The 23,829-nt window shown below is 39.9% G+C and overlaps 1 protein-coding gene across 4 annotated transcripts in view; it reads right to left on the bottom strand.

The window, feature by feature from the left end:
• The window catches only part of RPRD2 (regulation of nuclear pre-mRNA domain containing 2), a 102,317-nt gene extending 85,807 nt beyond the window's left edge, over positions 1–16,510 (bottom strand). For all 4 annotated transcript variants that reach the window (XM_055403589.2, XM_055403590.2, XM_088835729.1 and 1 more), the window contains exon 1: positions 15,315–16,510. In XM_055403589.2, coding sequence (XP_055259564.1) covers positions 15,315–15,519 — 205 coding nt within the window. In that variant the 5' untranslated portion in view covers positions 15,520–16,510. The remainder of the gene's footprint in view (positions 1–15,314) is intronic.
• Positions 16,511–23,829: the final 7,319 nt, after the last annotated feature.

Genomic DNA, 23,829 nt, shown 5'->3' with positions numbered 1-23,829 from the left:
TTCATCACCTATCCTCCCAAATTTCCTGTCACCCAAGACAATCCACAGAATCCATTTTCTAAGCTTTCTTCTAACTTCACCCCCAACACCCAAGTGGTCAGCAACTTCCATCAAATTCTACTTTCTAAACATCTCTTAGATCTTATCTGTCCTCTCCACTACCACTATATTCTATTTTTTATTAATTTATTTTAATTGGAGGCTAATTACAATATTGTGTTGGTTTCCGCCATTCATTGACATGAATCAGCCTCGGGTGTACATGTGTCCCTCATCCTGAACCCCCTCCCACCTCCCGCCCCATCCCATCCCTCTGGGTTATCCCAGTGTACTGGCTTTGAGTGCCCTGTTTCATGCTTCAAACATGGACCAGTCATCTGTTTTACATACGATAATATACATGTTTCAATGCTATTCTCTCAAATCATCCCACCCTCGTTTCTCCCACAGAGTCCAGAAGTCTGTTCTTTATATCTGTGTCTCTCTTGCTGTCTCGCATATAGGGTGGTTGTTTCCATCTTTCTAAATTCCATATATATGCATTAATATACTATATTGGTGTTTTCTCTTTCTGACTTACTTCACTCTGTATAATGAGCTCCAGTTTCATCCACCTCATTAGAACTGAGTCAAACCCATTCTTTTTAATGGCTGAGTAATATTCCATTGTGTATATGTACCACAAGTTTCTTATCCATTTGTCTGCCGATGGACATCTAAATTGCTTCCATGTCCCAGCTATTGTAAACAGTCCTGTGATGAACACTGGGGTACAAGTGTCTCTTTCGACTCTGGTTTCCTCGGCGTGTACGCCCAAGCAGTGGGAATCCTGCGTCGTATAGCAGTTCTATTTTCAGTTGTTTAAGGCATCTCCACACTGTTCTTCCTAGTGGTTGTACTAGTTTGCATTCCCACCAACAGTGCAAGAGGGTTCCCTATTCTCCACACCCTCTCCAGCATTTATTGTTTGTAGACTTTTTGATAGCAGTCATTCTGACTGGCACTACCACTATATTCTTTCAGATCTTTGCCATTTAGTTATATTATTCTAGTGGCTTCTGACATTTCCCCCAAACATGTTGCTATTTAAAAACTGTAATATTAGCTTCAGGTATTGCTATTTTAAAAACCAAAATATGTATTTTTTTTGGGCATAACACGAAAGTAGTTCATTCATCACTCCTGGTTGTCTTTTTCACTTTCCCACCTACTCACCCATTCCCACTCTCCCTTTCACCCGAACTCCTCACCCTATTTACCACACAGCTCAGAAAACTCTCCAGACCCACCCACCTCCACCCACATCACGGCTCACTTACAGGGTGAGTCTGAACCTGAGGGAAAGAGCCTTCCATAATGAAGAATCTCTCCTAAGGAAAAGAAAGGATTTAAACTCCATTTAGGAAGTGTTTTCCAAGTTGGCCAAGAAAAAGTCAAAACTTTGGCAATGTTATATTACTGAACACAGATAGGTGGTTCTGAAAGCACTGGTCAGGGGAGTTAAATATGGCAAGGAGATACTAAAGTTCAATCCAATCAGCTACATCACCACATAGCAATTATAAAGGTGCCTCAGACAAAAAGATCAAAGTCAAAGAAAGCAGCAAAGTCCAGGAGCAGTTGATGATTTATATTACAATGGGTTCTAAAATATAATTTTTAAAATACAAAACACATTAAAAATCTGAGCTGACTTCAATTTTTAAATTTTAAAAGCTCTGAATAAATCCTAAAAATATACTATTAATAATACCAGTATTAAACAAAAAAATAATTTGCCCTGTATTACAATCACTATCTTTTGTGCCTTCACATAGTTACTTTGTTTTCAACATACATCTCCCCCACCCCCAACTATGTCTTAAAAACCATGGCTTTTGTTGCTTCTTTGTCTTTCCCACCCTCACTTGTCTGTGTGTACTTCTGGTCGTTCACTCTCTGCTTCTGATTCTCTTATACCTTTGTTTGTATTTGGAATGCCTTCTTTCACCTGCTTCATTATTTTTATTTTTGTACAAGTATTTCCTTCATGAAGTCTTTCTTACTACACACAACTGTAGATTTCTCTCTGCTCTTTAACTGGGGGCTTCCTAGAAAAACTTCCATAAGAGAGCTTCCCAAAGTGTGTTCCATGGAACACTAATCACATGAGATGGCTAGAAAAGAAAGGAATTCCACAGTCAAATAAGTTTAGAAAATAGTGAATAGCCTATCCCCCACCTTGCCTGGGAATTCATGAAGCATTTTATTCACGTCCAGCAGCATGAAACAGGTTTATCTTAAATTTCATAGTACCTAAGCTTTGACAGTGACACCCTGAACATCACCATTTTCTGGGGAAACGCTGCTGCACAAAGTCAAATTCAAACAGTATTTGCTGTTCATTGCTATGTTTTCTCGGTATCTTATCCACACTTCTCAGTTTATACATATGTACATAGTAATCTTATACAATTGTAAATGGCAATCTGGGGATAAGAATAAGTAAGAGGATAGAAACGAATTCTCATCCTAGTTTACACTCAACATAGTATATATGTGTGCTGCTGCTAAGTCACTTCAGTCGTGTCTGACTCTGTGTGACCCCACAGACGGAAGCCCACCAGGCTCCCCAGTCCCTGGGATTCTCCAGGCAAGAACACTGGAGTGGGTTGCCATTTATATGTGTAAGGATGCCCTAAAAGCAGATTTCAAAAGCTCTTAACTTTTTTATTATCAAGTTTTTAAAGACTTTAAAAACAAAGTGAAACTGACCTTCCAAAATGTGTTTTGAAATGAAATTTTCTTTTACAAAATCTTTAATTTAAAATTTTTGAATGTACATGAAAATGATTAACACTTGGTCTTTATTACTCCAACTTCAATTTTTAGAAACCCTTTGCTTTTGACAGATCATTTAAAAAATCCAGCGATACTAAAGATACTGCTGTCTCTATGAAATTCCCTCTGGAAGTGCATTTTCATATTAGCGTAACAGCTATGAAAACATATGAATGATTCTTAAGTTCTATGAACTTCTAGAACTGCAAGATGTTGTTATATGAATAGGTACTTGAAATACTCAAAATAGGTAAACAGTTTTCAAATTAGTGCATTTTCCAGGCATTCTCTAGTATTAACAAAAGAAGGACCAAAAATTCCATGTTCATTCTTTTGGACTATTAACCTTTAAATTTCACCTAGGGTATGCAGGATTAACTGGAAGAATTTACAGCTTAAGCAGACAGGCCTGCATGAAACATGGTATAATAAAAATACATACCATAAACAGACTCAGTCTCAGAGAATGAACTTATGGTTGCTAGGAGGGAGGAATGGGGGGAAGGGATGGGGAATTTGGGATCAACATGTACACACTGCTATATTTAAAATGAATAACCAGATGAACCTAGAGCCTATGACACAGAGTGAAGTAAGTCAGAAAGAGAAAAACATCGTATATTAACACATATATATGAAATCTAGAATAGAGTAGCACTGAAATATATACATTACCATATGTAAAACAGACAGCTAGTGGGAAGTTGTTGTATAACACAGGGACCCCAGCCTGGTGCTGTGATGACCTAGAAGGGTGGAGGAGGGAGACTCAAGAGGGAAGGAATATATGTATACTTATAGCTGACTCACATTGTTGTATGGCACAAACCAACAGAACACGGTAAAGCAATTATCCTTCAATTAAAAATAAAGAAAATATATATAAAACCAAAAATTTTAGAAGTGGGAAAAAAATGGATAACCAACAAAGCTACGCACATGGAACTTTGCTCAATGTTATGTGGCAGCCTGGATGAGAGGGTAATTTGGGGGAGAATGGGTACGTGTATATGTATGACTAAGACCCTTTGCTGTCCACCTGAAACTATCACAAAACTGTTAATCTACTATTCTCCAATATAAAATAAAGTTTAAAAAAAATTACATAACATAATTGCATTTAAAACAACAACAGTGGGCACTTCCCTGGTGGTCCAGTGGTTAAGACTCTGCCCTCTCAAAGAAGGGACCATGAAATCAATCCCTGGTCAGAGAACTAAGATCCTGCAAGAATACTAAAGTGGGCTGCCAAGCCCTCCTCCAGGGGATCTTCCCAAGCTAGGAACTGAGCCAGTCTCTTTTGTCTCCTGCATTGGGAGGTGGATTCTTTACCACTGAGCCACCTGGGGCTTCCAAGAGAAAACATCTCAGGAAATAAATAAATAAGGCAGAATCTCATAATGAGAAAAGGTATACAAAGAAAATAAAACACAGTGATGCATTAAAGAGAATGACAAGCAGGAGCAAAAGAGATAGTAGGCACTAGCTCTTTGGCTAGGACGATAGGGAACAACCTTGAAGGAGATGACATTTGAGTTAAGACTTGAAAGACGTGGACTTCAAGGTAATTTTTCATATAAAGTTGTAATTTATAAAATGGTAGCCGTAATATAAATGGTAGTATATTTTACAACTTTATTTGGCAAGATAAAAGTCAGCAAACTTAAGATCTCACAAATTAAAAAATAATAATGCTCATAAAATAACATCTGGAAACCTCTGGGCAACACAAGGAAGTAAGACGAGAGACAATGGATGTTTACCTTGTAGAAACTGATAAAGGTCATTTTACAATATAAATCAGTGAACTCTCAAACCTTTTGGTTTCAGGATCCCTTTACACCCCTAAAAACTACTGATCATCTTTTGTTTCTGTGGGTTGTGTGTGCTCAGTCGTGTTCAAGTCTTCGCAGCCCCATGGACTGTAGTTGCTAGGCTTCTCTGCCTGTGGAATTTTCCAGGCGAGAATACTGGAATGGGCTGCCATTTTCTACTCCAGGGGATCTTCCCAGACCAGGGATCAAACCCATGTCTCTTGTGTCTCCTGCATTGGCAAGTGGATTCTATACCCCTAGCACCACCTGGGAAGCTTATGTGGGCTGCTGCTATTGCTGCTAAGTCGCTTCAGTCGTGTCCGACTCTGTGTGACCCCAAAGACGGCGGCCCACCAGGCTCCCCCGTCCCTGGGATTCTCCAGGCAAGAACACTGGAGTGGGTTGCCATTTCCTTCTCCAATGCGTGAAAATGAAAAGTGAAAGTGAAGTCGCTCAGTCGTGTCTGACTCTTCACAACCCCATGGACTGCAGCCCACCAGGCTCCTCCGTTCATGGGATTTTCCAGGCAAGAGTACTGGAGTGGGTTGCCTGTATCTATTTACTGTATAATAAATTAAAACTAAGAAATTTAAAATATCTGTCAACTCATTAAAAACAATAATAAACCATTCAGTTAATAAATTATATATACTTTATTAAAAGCAACTATATTTCCAAGACAAAAAGTTTAGTAAGGACCGCAGCACTGTTTTACATTTTTGAAACTGTAATGTTTGGCTTAATAGAAGACAGGTAGGCTCTCACATCTGCTTCTATATTCAATTTATTGCTGTATACAAGTTAATGGATTTTTTTTCGCCTCTGCAGCTCAGCAAAATCATCAAAATAGACAGGGACAGGCTCCCCCTCCCTGGGGGTGACGCCCACACCCTTTCTGTGCCTTGCTCCTATCTTAGCAGACCATTTCTCTATGTGCTCTCCCACTTGTTGCTATGCTATGTCTGTAATAATAAATTGCACGCCTGCAAAAAAAAAAAAATCAACAGGCACAGAAATCACAGAAACAGAGAACAGAATGGTGGTTGCCAGGAGCCAGAGAGCAGGGGAATGGGTAAATGACGGCTAAAAGGTACAAAGTTACAATTGTCTAAGTTCTGGAGATCTACTGTAAAGCAGGGGGGGGCTACAGCTAACAATTTGGCCTTATATACTCACAAGCTGCTAAGAGAGAACATTTACGATGTTCCTAAAATAAGGAGGATAATGATGTGAGGTGATGAAGGTGTCCAGCAACCTTACTGCGGTAATCATTTTGCAATATACATACATGTATCAAATCATCGCAACTTATACAATGTTATATGTCAATAATACATAAAAAAGCTGGGAAAAAGACAGGTACAAGGGCTATTGTCTTATATTCTATATACTACACTAAACAATACTACAAAATACCAGTAAACTTTGAAAGAAGTGGGAAGCGGTCTAACACAAAGGTAGAGTGTAGGCTCTGGAGTCACAACTATTTAGATCTGAATTCTGGCTCTACTGTTCACTAGCTGTGAACCTTGAACAATTCATTTTATCTCACTGAGCCTTTAAGTGCTTCAGTTATATCATCTATAATATTTTATTATTTTGCCCCTCACCAGCATAGCTAATTTTACATATATATCACTAGACTTACTAAGCAATAAATTACATAATACTTACCTCATGAATTGTTATGAGATTGCATGCTAAGAACTCAGTTAATGTTAGCTATTTATTATTAAGTCTATTAGTGCCAATGTTTGTGAGGGTAACTATATTAATGATTAGAAATTTAATAAAAACACTGCTAAATAATAACAAAGTATACTTGTAAGCAACTCAGGCTTTGAATCCACTGTGTATCTTTTCTTTCTCACACTTGCTCTTACCTTCTGCCTTCAGAAAACAAAACTAGCTTATGCTTAGCCACCCTGAAAACAAGCAGCTTCCCTTTCCTATGCTAGAAAAATGTTCTGACAATTTCCTCAAAATAATCAATTGACATCTCTAAGCCTTATTTTATAAAAATTTTAGGTGGGGATAACTATCTTACAGGGCTGATGTTAGGATTACAGGTAACATATACACATATGACATCCAGAAAGAGTGCTCAGTGAATGATACCTTCACTCCAACCAAAAAGTGATACCTCTTCTAAACTGGTACAGCATATACAAACTCATATTACCATGCTTCCCAGAACCCGCTATTTTTGTTCAATTCTTAGTTACAAAACATTAAGTTCCTTGTCATTTCATCTCTTTCCGCAACCTAACAAAGTTTCATATAGAGTAAACATCTAGTATTTCTAAATTCATTTTCTGAATTCTGTATCCTTAGACATAGAAATACACAGAATAAGAGAGATTTTATAACTCAACCAATACTGACCGCCTCTTGGACAGAGATCATAATTTTAAAATAATGATCCTGCTATTTTAAAACTATCAGATGATAAAGGGAACACAAAAACAGAACAGAACCCATTTGGGTCTTTTTTTTATTATTATTAAAAATGAAGTTATAACACCTAACATTAAAAAAAATTTTTCCTAACAGTGAAATTTTCACTAACAGAAACACTCAATCTGCTTTCTCCCTCTGCCCCTCAGTGAGTACCAAAGAACAACAGAGTGAAAGTAAGTGAAACTAATCACTAGTGAGTGAGGGAAGAGAGGAGGGAAAGAGAAAGGCTGCAACCAAAATTTAAAACCAGCATTCTAAACGTTTTCCTTCAACAAACAGCCTCTAACTCAATGTTTGTTATAGAACAAGAAAAGCAACGAGGTACTTTTAAAAACTACCTTTATCTTAGTGGGAAGATACTTTAATGTTCTAGAGCACAAATGGAACTGTTGCCTTTCTCCAAAGAGTAAGGAGGTTCCCCTGCTTTCTCCACAAGATGCGCCTTTCTCCACGGTTCCGTAACTAAAATCTGTGGGTGCAGGGGATCAAAGCACTACCAAGTACAAACTCCTTTCTGTTTCCTTGACAAACAGAGGAGCAGCTTAGTCAAGGTGGTTTGTGCAACAGTGTTAAGTTTTGGGGTAATTTTTTTTTAACTAGGGTCCCTTGAAATCCTTCTACACATTAAAAAAAAACCCTCATGTTAAACAAACAAAAAAACCCCACAACTCTTATGTATTCTCCGTTCTCAGATACCTGAAAATTTAAAACACCGAACTCAAAATATACCCTTAGGATATAAAACGAGAAAAGTGGGGCGGAAAAGAGAAAGAAAAGATGGTAACTGAATGACAAAAGCTTAGGAGAAAAAGTTTGGATGCAACTATTATTTATTAGTTTATGAAAGGCAGGAAGCCGAATCACTAAAATAAAATCAGTAAGTCTTCACTCTCTCAACCCTTTCTCTACCAACAAAACTGTAATCTGGGGGGTGGCCTGTTTAAGGAAGTGTTAGTGTTAGTAATTTTCCACCGGAAATGAAAATTTCCAATGGAATTTCAAGGTATTTCCACACCACAAAATCATTTGAAGTACGTCAATAGTGTTTCACACTCTGAGTTATGGAAATGTTTACTTGCTACATAATTTTAACATTTTAGCTTACTATAGGATGCATTAACAAAACTATGTTTTACATACTGTTTTAAATCTACCTAGGGTCATGTACATAAGGCTACCTTTCAGCATTTGAGAGACAAAGCAGGTAAATGAAGACTGCAACAACTACTTGTAAAGTCTCTTAATACACATAAAAAGGCTCATTTAGTACATACCATTATAATAATTAGGTGTATAATTAAGGTAGTTCATGTTTTGAAACACTGTCAAAAAAAAGGAAATTATCCACATCTCTATGAAAGGAGGGCAGTAGAAGGAAGAAAAGGTGACCAAGGTATCCAAAGGGCAGGGAGATGACTGATTATGCAATAACTTTACAATTGGGAATTATAACAGACCTAATGCCTAACTGATCCAGAAGTGCTGTTAAACCCAAGCCAAGAGTAGAAACATGAAAGAGACCAAAACAGATTTATTACTTCTTCGGGGAGCTGAAAGTAAGTTTACCCTGAACTTCAAAAAGAACCAAAGCCAATAACACAAAACACCAACCAAGTAGAAAGAGATACGTAAAACACTGGAATGCCCTAGAGCCTTTTCTCTGGACTTCTTCTCTACCTATACTTACTGCCCTAACTTACTACACTGACTTCTCTGTCTACACTTACTTCCAGTACATCTCTTCCAGGCTGTCTCTAAAGACAATTTACATACTCAACAGACACCCTGTGGTGACTGTCACACAACTTTGTGAATACACTGAAATAAGTGAATGAACTGTACACTTTAAATGACTGAAGTCTGTCAATAAATGTTAACTCTAGTCACTCAGGGAAAAAACAACACTCATTCTTGATTATTATTATCCTCAGTTGCTGCTGCTGCTGCTAAGTCACATCAATCGTGTCCAACTCTGTGCAACCCCAGAGACGGCAGCCCACCAAGCTCCCCCGTCCCTGGGATTCTCCAGGCAAGAACACTGGAGTGGGTTGCCATTTCCTTCTCCAAGGAAAGTGCATGAAAGTGAAAGTGAAGTCACTCAGTTGTGTCCAACTCTTAGTGACCCCATGGACTGCAGCCCACCAGGCTCCTCCTGTTACCACACATTTAATTCATTAAGAAGCCCGACTGGATCTATTCTCAAAACAAATCCAGAATTAAACTACTTTTTATTTCTTTCACAACCTGGTCCAAAAACCCACCAATATTTTATCCCAGGACTACTACCACAGCCACCTACTAGCATCCCTGTTTCTGCAGCAATTAGAATGATCTTTTAAAAACAGAAATCAGTTCTCATCACTCCTTTGCTCTAACAGTTCCCCATCTCATTAAAAATAAAAGCCTAAGGATGCCTATCCTGGAGAAGGGAAAGGCTACCCACTCCAGTATTCTGGCCTAGAGAATTCCAAAGACTATATAATCCATGGGGTCACAAAGAGTCGGACATGACTGAGTGACTTTCACTTCACTTCAAGGATGCCTATAAAATTGTGATGTCCCTCCTGTCATACTACCACCAAAATCTGAGTTCATCTGCTAATCCTCTCTTTCTCTACTCCTTTCCAGTCACAAAAGCTTTCCTGCTGTTCCTTAAACTCACCAGGCACACACTAACCTCCAGACCTTTGTGTTTTTGTTCTCCCCTCACACTCATATCTATATTGTTTAAAGTGCCGAAGAATTGATGCTTTTGAACTGTGGTGTTAGAGAAGACTCTTGAGAGTCCCTTGGACTGCAAGGAGATCCAACCAGTCCATCCTAAGGGAAGTCAGTCCTGAACATTCATTGGAAGGACTGATGCTGAAGCTGAGACTCCAATACTTCGGCCACCCGATGCAAAGAACTGATTCATTGAAAAAGACCCTGATGCCGGGAAAGATCGAAGGCGGGAGGACAAGGGGATGACAGGGGATGAGATGGCTGGATGGCATCACTGCCTTGATGGACATGAGTTTGAGCAAGCTCTGGGAGTTGGTGATGGCCAGGGAGGCCTGGCGTGCTGCGGTCCATGGGGCTGCAAAGAGTCGGACACAACTGAGTGACTGAACTGAACACTCTGTATTCCCTTTCCCTGCTTTATATTTCTCTACAGCACTCCTAGTATTTTTTACTTAACATTGCTGCTTGTCTCTCCTTACAAGAGTATAAGCTCTGAGAGGGCAAACATTTTTTTCTTCATTTTGTCCACCTGTTATATCCCCAGTGCCTGGCACCGTAGGTATCCAATAAAGCACTGTTAAAAGCACTGAACGTAAGGATTTATAAGCAAAATTCATCTTGAAACTTTAAGAATCTGTACTAAGTCCACTTACATTTCTACACGTGATACGTGATTAAAAACCATATGCCTAAGGCAGTACTGTTATACTCTATATGCCTGACCAACATACCTGTTACAAAGGATGAATTACAAGGAAAGTAAACAGTTATAAGGAACAGCTACATTTCAGATAGCAGAGCCGCAGAAAATAGTTCCAGGTCCTCAGATTTATGGAATATCAAATATAAGATTACAGACTTCACTCTCCACTGACCAGTGGAGCTACCAGTGTGGTACCCTAAACTTCCTACCTCCAAAAACTCCTATTATTTAATCTAAAAGCACCTAACAGAGATTTCTATCAAGTAGACAGCTTTAATACCTAACATGTTCAGCTTTGTTTCCCCCCTTTTAAAAAATTATAAATGACTATCAGAATTTCAAATCTATAAAAGATAATTAGTTTTCCCACAGAAAGCAAAAATAAAAACAAACAAGCCCCGCAAAGCTTCAAGATCTAGACATTCTAGTTAATCTGGCCTAACAATGAATAAATAGGCAGGTTATCAAAGGTTTTCTGCATTGTAGAAAATATAAGAAAGACTAGTACAGTGGTTATGAGTGTGAGTGTACGCTCTAAATCAAGAGTGTCTGGGTTGAATCCTGGATCCATCACTTAGCGCTCTAACCCTGGGCAAGCTATTCAACCTCTCAGTGCCTCTTTTCCCATCTGTAAAATGGGAACCATAATAATATCTACTTCAAAGAATTGTGACTGAATAAATTAACGTATGTAAAATGCTTGGAGCAGTACCTGGCACATAATAAGCACTTGATTAAAGTGAACTAGAAAACTACCATCTTCATGGTTCACCGAAGGATTTGAGAAACCACTGTCATACATCAAAACTAACAATTGCACTTTGCAAATTCTCTGCAACAAATTAATCCTGTATGAAGAAAATTTTTCCCAGTCCATGTTTATATGATAGTTTATCTTGTGGACAAAATACCAGTTTGTACTAAGATTTGTTTCAAATGGGAGGGGGAGGAAGTAAAAGGGATAGGAGAAAAAAGATCGGCCCTTAAAAGGATAAGTACTGAAGTGGGGTGATCAGTGGAGGGGAGAGATCATTACTTTTCTAATTTTGTTCGTATCTCAAGTTCGTATCAAAAACAGCTAAAAGAAAATCTTAACAGATTTATCTGTTCTACAAATGATTCTACTATCCTGTATCATCCTTTTCTTCAAAAACTCACTTAAATTCTCATACACCTTCTAAAACAGACCAACCTATGCAATGGTTGGAAGCAAAACATCGTGGAAATATCATGAACACAACATATTCCATTTTTTCCTACTACTTCTTCAGAGAACTTGCTAATTCACTACAGAAAAGCTGGCTCAAATCATCTGCCCCTGACTAGGTATATAGTTTTCAGCACCATTCCCAAAACAGAGTCATTATTTTGAATACTCAGGACCTTACTACATCATCACTGTCATCATCATAAATAATCTGAACATATTTCTATATGCTAGGACCTATACTAAAATACATGCATTATTTTCTTAAATCTAGACAACAAGCCTATGAGAGATAACTCTCTTTACTCACAAATCAGAAATTGGGGCTCACAACTTAAGTACTTTGCATAGAATCACCCAGGTTATTAACGGATGGAATTACGATTTGAACCTATTTCTACTCTAAAGTCTGTATTTTTCTACTTTTCCATATTGATTTCCATTTTACATTAAACATGGGAGGGATGAATGAAATACAGAAATGAGAACAGTCATACTGCACATCAAGCCTATGTTTAAGAGCCACATTTTGAAACCGTAAACAACCATATCTATTATTTCTTTTACTAAATTATAAATGTGGCCTTCTGATAAATAGAAATTAAAACCATTCAAGTTTTTGATTAACTATTTCACAAAATTATATTATCAAATATCTACTGATTACTTATTGTGTGCCAAAGACTGTTCTAGTTGCTTGGGATACAGCAGAAAAAAAGACATAGCCCTGGTGAAATAACATAGACAACAAACATATAATAAATAAATAACGTAATTTTATAAAATGAAAAATAAAGTGCTATGATTGAATTCAACTGAAACCACTTAAAATACGATCATTATGGAAGACCTTTCTGAGGAAGTAATATCTGAGCTTGGATCTAAAATGATGAGAAGACAGCAATGGAAGAAGCCTGCGAAGTAGTAGGCAGGGCAGATAGTGTAAGAACATGTAGGCCTTTTTACTTGTAGTAAAAGAAGTTTAACTCTTAAGCCTGTTGCAATGGAATGTCACTGGAGGATTTTAAAGCACAGAAATGACATGGGTTCATGCTACAGAAAGATCACTTTTGGAAAATGATAGCAGTGGAAGGGTCAAACAAATAAAACAAGCCTGAATAAAATTGGTAAAACCCACCATGGAGTGTGTCTTCTGGAAGACTTTACTAGACTTCTCTAATAAATTCTTTATTTCTATTTATTTTTTGGCCATACTGCGTGGCTTTCAGGATCTCAGTTCCCCAACTGAGGACTGAACCTGGGTCATGGCAGTGAAAGCCCAGAATCCTAACCACGAGGCCACCAAGAACTCCCAAAATTATTTCCTTTAAAGTGAACTAAAGTCTCTTAATATACATTATGAAATAAAGGATAAAACGAAAATATCTCAGGAAGTTATACAGTTACTTAAATTCACACTGAGGTCTAAATATAAATTACTAAAGAACAGATGCCAAAAGAAAGAGAAGCAAAAGTGGCATCAGGAAAATGGACAGAAAGGCTGTGAATGCCAAAGACATCTACTGCACAAATTTGCCTAAAGCTGATTTAGAAGCCAACCTCCAAAATAATTCTAACATTACTCTCCTATTTCTCTCAGGTTTTATTTACAATAAGACAGATGACATTCACTAATGTAAACACAAAACAACTACAAATTACCCTTAATCATTTTAGAAAATTAAGCCCATTTCATCAGGGGAAAAAAATCAGCTTTATAGAAAGCCAAAAGCATTTAGCGACACAGACTATATATAATGGACTTCAAATGAAGTATTGTCTTCCTAGAGCAACCATTCTTTTTCACTCTTAAAATATCATCAAGGGAAATAAGCTCAGGCACAATGTAAAAAGCAGAGGCAGAAAAATTCTGGCTCCAGTGTATCTCATCATCGCTGACTAGAAAAAATACACTGTAATTGTCATATGTAATCCCACAGGCAGGGATCCTTGCAAATGAGGTAAATATAGTTAAAGCACCAGAGCCTAAAGGTAGGAAAACACTTTAAAACAGGAAGAAAAATATGTTTAAGAACAATATGTCAAAAAAAAAAAAAGAACAATATGTCTTCAAGCTTGAGCACTGCTCGCTACCACTGGTAGACCAAATACATTAAAGGAAAAGCATGAAAACATTATTCTACAAAATTAAATGTGACCACAGTCATCTGATATGGTGGAGTCAAATCCCAACTCCACCATAAGCTTAGCAGCTTCCTTAATATTTCTGAGCCTTAGTTTCCCCATCGGTAAATCAATGATTAAAAAATCTACTTAGGGTTAGTTTAAAGTAGAATGAGATACTAGATATATTGTAAATGACAAAAGGCCTGGGCACATAGTAGATACTTATTATGTGAGTCTTTGATAGTGAGGAGTACCGTACTTGATATTGTATTTTCTAATTTTACCTCTTGGAAAGAAGGTAACTTTGATCTGCTATTGGTAAATACAGGTAATCTCGCAAAACGTCTCTCCTGACAATAACTATACACAAATGGTTTGAAGTTTTGAGGTCTATCCATCCGTTCCCTAAAAATGTAAACACAGATCAAAACACTACAGAGGGAGTAGCAAAAGTGGAATAGTAACAACTGGATGATGGGTTTCACTGGTGACAGCCATAGACAAGAAGCAACAACATAAAATTCAGACACACAGGGATTTAGGGTCAACCATCTCTTCTGTGTAGGAAGCAACAATGACTTCTCCACACTTCCTTCGTCTTAAAGATTTGAAACCTGCAAACAAGCCATGCTTCCTGACAATTTAATAGACTTCTTTTCCGCAGTAAAGCAGCAATAAATTCAGCGAAGTAGACAAAAAAGCAATTAACTCGGGGTGAGTAGTATCTATTCAAAAAGCACACTTGTGACTCCTTGTTTTGGTTACCTATGGAACCAATTCCTATTCTTTAAAAACATATCTGAACTCACTGAAAAGTAGACGGATATGTTTTCCATTTTAAGGTATTAGTGGCAATACGGACCACGGTTGTTTCTGGTCAGTATCGAGAAGCCTGTATTTTACCGCAGCAAACACAGGTCGAGGAAACCCTCAGGTGGTCGGCCGCCTGAGCTCTGCGTGGCGCTCACGTTACCTCTTCATCTAGGTAAGGTTCTTCTCACTACACATACAAGTTTTAGGTCGGTGGGAAATAGAAATGTCCAACACATTCCCGCGAAGTAGGCGCATTTATTACTGCTTAAACTACGGCAGTACGAGAAATCATTAACACATCAAGGCCTATTAGAAATAAACGGACGCGACAATTTCTGTGAACGTTCAGTAAATACACCACCACCTCCTCACAAGGCTCTGAAATAACATACAAATCTCCACAAAATTGGGCCCAACGGCCCAAGGTCACACCAAGTCAGTGGCTATAAAATCCAAGAAATGATGGAACTCCCACAGTTCAGACAATCCTGGCTAGAAATAAGTCTGGGTTTGGCAACACTTGGGTCGAAGCTCTAATTTGAACAACCCCAGCCGAATGCAGCGGCTCCACAGGGAAACCCTAAACGTTTCGAGCAGCATTTCCTTCCATTCCCCTGTCTTCCCTTCCCTGGCCACCCCCAGCACTCACATCTCCGGAGCCACTTCATCCAATGGTAGACGATAGTAGTGTGGTGTTTCTTGTTCTCTATACACCAAGACGACAAGCCTTGAATAGATTCCATGGTGTTAGTTACCGACTGGAATTTTCTATCCAACGAGGACTCCAGAGCCCCTGCCGAAGAGGCCGACGAGGAGGAGGCCTTACTGCCGCCTCCGCCGCCGCCGGCCGCCATCTTCCCGGTTTGCACAAGCGCTGCTGCTCCTCTGGCGGCCGCGGCGGCGACGGCGACGGCGGCGGGAGCGGGCAAAACAATCACTGCGAGTGCGTGAAAGCCGCAGGCGGGGAGGGAGACCAGGGGGTGGGGATGGTGCACGCGCTAGGCTCTTCTGGAGGTAGGACGCGAGGACCAGGTGCTGGGCACGCTGGCGGCTCCTACACGCCGCAAGGAGGGGCTGCGGGTTTCGAAGGTTTATCAGAATTGTTCAAGGGATTGTGTTTAAACCAGTCAGCAATCACGAAGAACTACGCAGAAAACAGCTCCTGCAAAGCCGTTCTAAACGTCTGGCCCGGAAATGAAATGGTTTTACACTCTTCGGCTCTCAACGCTTAAGGCCCTTCCCCAACACTCCTCTAAGTGGGCGTTAATATCTTAAATACTACCCGACTGCCCCTTCAGTTGCAGAAATCTCTCTCCTTTAGGTCCTCTAGCACAGAAAAGCCCAAGGCTACCTAGTCAGGAATTTTTTTGCAACGCAATAGCAGCAAAGGGACAGCAACAGTATCGCGCACGCGCTGCTTGGACCCGCCCCTCTGCTTCCTTCTCAACCTAGAAAGCAGAGGGAGGCGTGATGGCGGGGCAATCTGGCCAATCAAGGGAGGAGACGAAGAAGCGCGCGCAGAAGCCCACAAGCCCCAAGGGCTAAGGAGGCGCTGCGATGATTTGTGCGCCTGCGCGACAGGCCAGCGTGTACCGGGTTGGGAGGAAAAACGGGGAGGAAAGGACGAGGGAGTTGGTCGGACTAAAGAGAGGTTGGGGGGAGGGGTTCACCGCTCCACCCCGCGCTTTGCTTCCTTGCGAGGTGTCTCTCTTGGAGCTGTCCAGCTCACACCACAGGACCGAGAAACTCCCACCGTTCAGCGGCCACTTATTTCCTGGCACTTGCAGCTGCCGCTGCCGGCGCCGCTGCTAACTCCTCGGGGCACCGACGCGCGACAAAGTAGATGGCAGCCATCTTGCGGTGCCTCAGAGGGTGCGCATGCGCCAGCTCCGGCACGCCATTCACTGCGCAGGCTCCCAGACCAAACAATTTCATACCCTCCCCTTGGACGATACCATTCACAGCCCCTTGACTTCTTGGATTATAGGAAGAGGGAGTAAATGACGTGAAACGAAAATTTTCCCTGTAGAATTTTCGAGACAAGGAAACAATAAAAGGCAAGATGTGATTCACCTTCGCAAATTATGATACAGTCTAGCAATTGCATAATACATTATAGTTTACAAAACCCTTAGAAATCTATTATATTGATTCAGTTCAGTTCAGTTTAATCGCTCAGTCGTGTCCGACTCTGCGAACCCATGAATCACAGCACGCCAGGCCTCCCTGTCCAGCACAACCTAAAGTAACCAGGCCGTAGCATCTGCCTATATAAAACTTCTGGATAGATTTGGAGGCTTCTGTGTTCCACTAAGCACATGCAATTACTGTATTTTAATTCTTTCACGTCTCCACAGTAGACTCACATTACCCGTTTTGTCAAGCTCACATTTCATATATGTTAATCCAACAAAAAGTTGTTGAGTGTCTTGTGCCAAGTACAGTTCTAGGTGTGGGGCGGTAACAGAGCAATGGAGAAGGCAATGGCAACCCACTCCAGTACCCTTGCCTGGAAAATCCCATGGACGGAGGAGCCTGGTAGGCTGCAGTGTATGGGGTCTCGAAGAGTCGGACACGACTGAGCGACTTCACTTTCACTTTTCACTTTCATGCATTGGAGAAGGAAATGACAACCCACTCCAGTGTTCTTGCCTGGAGACTCCCAGGGACGGGGGAGCCTGGTGGGCTGCCATCGTCTATGGGTTCGCACAGAGTCGGACACGACTGAAATGACTTAGCAGTAGTAACAGCAGCAACAGAGCAAAACTGACAAAAATCCATTTCCTCTGGGGTTTATTGGCAGGAGACCATAAGAATATCAAGGAATAATAAGTTCTCCTGCAATGCAGGAGTCCGGGGTTCGATTCCTGGGTCGATTCCCGGGTCAGGAAGATCCCTGGAGAAGGAAATGGCAACGCACTCCACTATTCTTGACTGGAGAATCCCATGGACAGAGGAGCCTGGTGGACTACAGTCCATGGGGTCGCAAGAGTCGGACATGACTTAGTGACTAAACCACCACCAATAAGTTCTGTCCACTCAGGGTAAGAGAGAGAGGGTACTCTGTGTGTGTGTGTGTGTGTGTGTGTGTGTGTGTTCCTTAAGGGAATGGTGGTTTGGTGATCAAGGACAGCTTTTGGAAGGAAGTGATAATTTGATCTTAATGTTGAGTGCAAGGTAACCAAGCAAATATGGAGGAGTGAAGAGAAAAAAGCATGCTGGCAGAAAGAACAGCTAGTGCAGAGGACCTAAAACACAAATGTCTTGAAATATTAGAGGAAGAACAAGGAGGCCAGTTTGATTAAAGAAGAGGGGACAAATAGTAAAATGTGAGATCTGAGAAGTGAAGAGAGAGAATTCATATAGGGCCTGGAAATCCACTCTAAGAACTTTGGCTTTTAACTTTGGGAATTAAAACACTTTTAAGCAGAGCAGCTTTAAACAAGACAGTTACATAGCATTCTTTTGAAAAGATTACATTTGTTGCTATGTTGAAAATAGACTTCAGAGTAACCAGTTAAGGAGACTATTGCAGTAATCCAGACAAGGAAATGATGGTGGCTTCTACTACTGCTGCTGCTGCTGCTGCTAAGTCACTTCAGTCGTGTCCGACTCTGTGTGACCCCATAGACGGAAGCCCACCAGGCTCCCCTGTCCCTGGGATTCTCCAGGCAAGAACACAATTAAAAAAAAAGAAGTGGTGTCAGATCCTAGATATAGTTTGAAGGTAGAGTCCAGAGGATTGCTCATGAATTAAAGGGGAATATGAAAAGAAAAAAAGAGGCAAATATTGCACCAAGGTTTTAGACCTGAGCAACTAGAACAGTGTTTCTCAGCTTTTTTCCCCATAACTGTTGACCCTAAAGATTCTTCTTAGATATTTGTTCCTATTCCCCCTCAGTTCAGTTCAGTTCAGTTCAGTTGCTCAGTCGTGTCCGACTCTTTGCGACCCCATGAATCACAACACGCCAGGCCTCCCTGTCCATCACCAACTCCTGGAGTTCATTCAAACTCATGTCCATCGAGTCAGTGATGCCATCCAGCCATCTCATTCTCTGTCGTCCCCGTCTCTTCCTGCCCCGACTCCCTCCCAACATTAGTCTTTTCCAGTGAGTCAACTCGTCACATGAGGTGGCCAAAGTATTGCAGTTTCAGCTTTAGCATCAGTCCTTCCAATGAACACCCAGGACTGATCTCCTTTAGAATGGACTGGTTGGATCTTCTTGCAGTCCAAGGGACCCTCAAGAGTCTTCTCCAGCACCACAGTTCAAAAGCATCCATTCTTCGGCTCTCAGCTTTCTTCATAGTCCAACTCTCACATCCATACATGACCACTGGAAAAACCATAGCCTTGACTAGATGGACCTTTGTTGGCAAAGAAATGTCTCTGCTTTTTAATGTGTTATCCAGGTTGGTCATAACTTTCCTTCCAAGGAGTAAGCATCTTTTAATTTACTGGCTGCAATCAGCATCTGCAGTGATTTTGGAGCCCCCCAAAATAAAGTCTGACACAGTTTCCACTGTTTCCCCATCTATTTCCCATGAAGTGATGGGACCAGATGCCATGATCTTAGTTTTCTGAATGTTGAGCTCCAAGCCAACTTTTTCACTCTCCTCTTTCACTTTCATCAAGAGGCTTTTGAGTTCCTCTTCACTTTCTGCCATAAGGGTGGTGTCATCTGCATATCTGAGGTTATTGATATTTCTCCCGGCAATCTTGATTCCAGCTTGTGCTTCTTCCAGCCCACGTTTCTCATGATGTACTCTGCATATAAGTTAAATAAGCAGGGTGACAATATACCTATTCCCCCTAGCCCCCATGAAATGTTAATGCCACAGATATAATGTATATCTGTTTATGCACTGTCTACATATCTGTTCTTTATACAAGAATAAGAATGAACTTTGTATTAAATGCAGAACTAAGGATGACTAAAATCTTTAAGTTAAAAATTAAAATTTTTTGGGTTCTCTGGTGGTCCAGTGGTTAATAATCCATCTGCCAATGCAGGGACATGTTCAATTCCTAATCAGGGAGAATTCCACATGCCAAGGGGCAACAAAGCCTGTGAACCACAACTACTAAGCCGGAGCTCTACAGCCAGTGTTCTGCAACAGGAGAAGCCACTACAATGAGAAGCCCTTGGACCACAACTAGAAAGTAGCCCCACAGACACACACAACTAGAGAAAGCCTAAGCATAGCAACAAAGACCCAGAGCAGCCAAAAAAAATAAATTTTTTAAATTAAAAAAATTTAATCCTAGTAATATATAACAATTTTATAACTATTTACTGAGTAAACTTTAATGTACTTTATTTCTATAAGTTGTAATTCATTATACTACATATGTAAATTACCAATTTATATAAAGACATAATAGCAATGTAATTAGGTTTTTAAAAATCATTCAAAACTTATTTTCCAGCAAAAGTAAAATAATTGAAAAATTAATTTCTTAAAAAATTTTAGTGAACTTTTATTCAACATGAGAAAATTGCTAGCTGCTAGAGATTCGTTCAAATATTGACATTTTTTCTTCTCAGAATTGACATAGTGATGAGTTAAATAACTTTTGTAGAATTAAATAATACAATATAAACAATTTTTATTTGCGTCTCAAAGTCCAAATCATGCATAGAAGCACAGAGAATCAAACATAACATTCCTGACAGCAGTAACTGTGTGTAGGCACTTCCTTCACTATTTCTTACGAAGCCCGCTACGTCACAGTCAGTAGGCCAGTGACTTCAAAATAGGTCATTTGAGAGAGAGAAAGTTCTCCAATCACAGCCATCTGTTCCTCATAGTTTTGTGACACTGATTTTGTATAAATTTTTTGTATCTTCCAATGAACTCAATGTCATTGCTTCTTGTGTCATAGCCAAGAAAATGAAAGAAATTAAATAAAGGTTAAGATTTTTTTGGGTAGAGTTCAGCTTTGGAAAGTCACAAAACACTGCAATGTCTAAAACTTTTTCATTCCCTCAAGTTCATAAAAGAAGTCTTGGTAGGAAACATGAATTTAAGAATTGCCAGTTTATAGATGATCTTAAAGCCGTGACATGGATGAGGTCGCCCAGGAAGTGAGTGAGCATAGATATTAACAAAAGTCCAAGGACTGAGCTATCAGAAGCAAGTTTTGAAGGAGGTAGAAAAGCAATGACCAGTAAAGGAGAACCCAGAAAGTAATATTCTGAAAGCCATGTCATGAAAATCTGTTAAGGAGGGAGTAATTGTGTCAGGTGTTGTTGCATAGGTTGCATGAGAACTGAGATAATCATTGAATCTGGGAAACACACTAGTAATTGGTGGGTTTGACAAAAGCTGTTTCCAGAAAGTGACTGGAGAGGGCTCTGGAAAGAAGGAGAGAAGTGGCATTGTCATATATAGACAAGTCTTTCAAGAAATAAAGTGGGAGCAGAGTAATGGAGCTGAAGCTGGAGGGAAATGTGGGCTCACAGGTCATTTCTTTTTTTCTAAGATGGGAAATAATGTACCTATTTTCAGATGCTATGGCTGAAACACGATAGAGATGGGACAATTGCTGAATTGATTTCCTTAAGTGGGAGAGGATAGATCAAATGTTAAGTCCATAGACAGTTCCTTTCTTTTAACAGGAAGGTAGAGAATCTAGGTAGAAATTCCAGTAGGTTGATAGATTTGTTGAGAATGTGCAGAAATTCTCTTCAGTTGCTTTCTTTTCTCAGTGAACTATGTGCTGAGGAAGCACACTTTTAAAAAAGAGTGAAGATCTGTTAATTGCCAGTTCCAGTGCACCGTTTACAGTCTCAACCCTTTTCTGTTAAGTATTGGCTCAGAGGTTAAAGCGTCTGCCTCCAATGCGGGAGACCCTGGTTCGATCCCTGGGTCGGGAAGATCCCCTGGAGAAGGAAACGGTAACCCACGCCAGTATTCTTGCCTGGAGAATTCCATGGACGGAGAAGCCTGGTAGGCTACAGTCCACGGGGTCGCATGGAGTCGGACAAGACTGAGCGACGGAACGGAACGGATTGTAATGGTTTAGAGTAAGACACATAGAACCAGACTGCTCAAATTCAGACTCTGCCACTGTTGGTGGCAATTTACTTGCCAGTGGCCAGAGGTAAATTTCTTTACCTATCTGAGGTGCTATAATTATTAAATGAGTTCATGCACGTAGTGCTCAAAGCAGTGCTGCCTGGCTTAGTAAGGCTTGATGATGATGTTGATGTCAGCTATATTTAAATCTTTCTTAAAATTCTTTCCCTTTACTTCTATTATACAGTCTTTAATCAGATCCCACTAAATAAATGGCTTTTTCTGCCCATTGCTAGTTTTTATAACTTGTGTTTGCCAACGTTCCATTTTTAGTCCTTCTCTCATGTTTCTGCTCATTCTCTTTCTCAAAGGTTAAATATATCACCTGCATTCACTTACAAAGTTATCCTGGTTATCTTTGTTATCTAGTTATCTTTGATTTTACCTTTCCAAGGACTTCCCTCATGGCTCAGTTGGTAAAGAATCAGCCTGCAATGCAGGAGACCCCGGTTTGATTCCTGGGTTAGGAAGATCCCCTGGAGAAGGGATAGGCTACCCACCCCCGTGTTCTTGGGCTTCCCTTGTGGGTCAGCTGGTAAAGAATCTGCCTGCAACACGGGAGACCTGGGTTGGGACAATCCCCTGGAGAAGGGAAAGGCTACCCACTTCAGTATTCTGGCCTGGAGAATTCCAACTATATAGTCCATGGGGTCACAAAGTGTCGGATAAGACTGAGCAACTTTCACTCTCACCTAGTTATCAAATCCTATAGACTTCTACCTAAAAATTTCTTGCATAAATTCCCTTCTTTCCATCCTCTTGCCTTTTACCTAAAGGTTACCAACACCATTCTAATCAACTATGTCAACAGCATCATGATCAGCTTCCTAGTCTCTCTTTAGCTTATATACATTACCAGTATATAATGTCCTAGTTTTCCTCTACTCAAAAATCACAACCAAAAACTTGTTTCTAGATTGTAGGTAACAATCTACCAAGTTAAGTAAATGCTCTAGCTTTGAAGACCATCCACAATGGTTCCAATTCATCTCCCCAGAATTATCTCAAATACCTTTCCTCCGTGGTTCTTTGTGCTCCAAACTGTTTTTTCTTAAATGTATCTGTAATTTTCTATTTATAAATTCTGCCTAAAATGGCCTCTTCTATTACCAAAATTCCATCTATCTTTCAAGAACTATCTTGAATTGCCTCTTTTATGTAAACTTCCCTGATCATTCCAACTGAATTTCTCTTTTGAACAGTAGCATTTCCTGCCCTGAATAAAATTATACTTATCTACAGTAATATTGCATTGAGTAATATGCAAAAGCACCCTAATTGCTAAATAGTGTTGTTTTTCAGTCTCCAAGTCGTGTCTGACTCTTCATGAGCCCCATGGACTGATGCAGATCAAGCTTTCCTGTCCCTCACCATTTCCTGGAGTTTGCCCAAGTTCATATCCATTGAATTGGTAATTCAATCCAACCATCTCATCCTGTGTCACCCTTTTCTCGTTCCGTCTTCAATCTTTCCCATCAGGGTCTTTTCCAATGAGTCAGTGTTAGTTACAACAAAATTCTTACCCCAAAATAATTATTGGTATATGCCAATGATACTGCCATTGTTCAAGATATTTCTGGAAATTCATCAAGGTAAGCCACGTACAGAAAGGAAAAATCAGTCCAATTACTTTATATTTGCATTTTTAAACAAAGAAAGTTATTATCTATCTTGACCATATCACTTAATTCTCCATAACAAATTCCAAATGACTTTTAAAATTCTTACCATAAGTCTACAGAGGACAAATAACTACCATTAACTAAAGCTATGTATTCAAACAGATTATGAAAGAAATTATTAAAGTCCACAAGGTATTTTAAGTGGTGACAGCATCCCAAAATAGGAACTGAGATTAGCATTCATTTGAAAAGAACACATCTGTCCTTAACACCTATTTCACAAATGACACAGCATATGTAGGGACCAAGTTGGGTTCTAGTGAAATCTGGGTTCAAATTAAACTCTATCACTTACTAGCCATAACCTTGGAGCAAATTACTTACTCTAAACCTCAGATTTCTCACCTGTAAGATCTACTTTCCTCATAAGCCTGTTCTGATAAAAGAGATAATGCTTACTGA

The sequence above is a fragment of the Moschus berezovskii genome, chromosome 4 (assembly GCF_049115385.1).
Source record: "Moschus berezovskii isolate FMDL1 chromosome 4, NW_MosBer_1.0, whole genome shotgun sequence".
In the NCBI taxonomy this organism is placed as follows: domain Eukaryota; kingdom Metazoa; phylum Chordata; class Mammalia; order Artiodactyla; family Moschidae; genus Moschus; species Moschus berezovskii.
The sequence above is the reverse complement of the archived record's forward strand: the minus strand, read 5'-3'. Positions and strand labels throughout refer to the sequence as shown.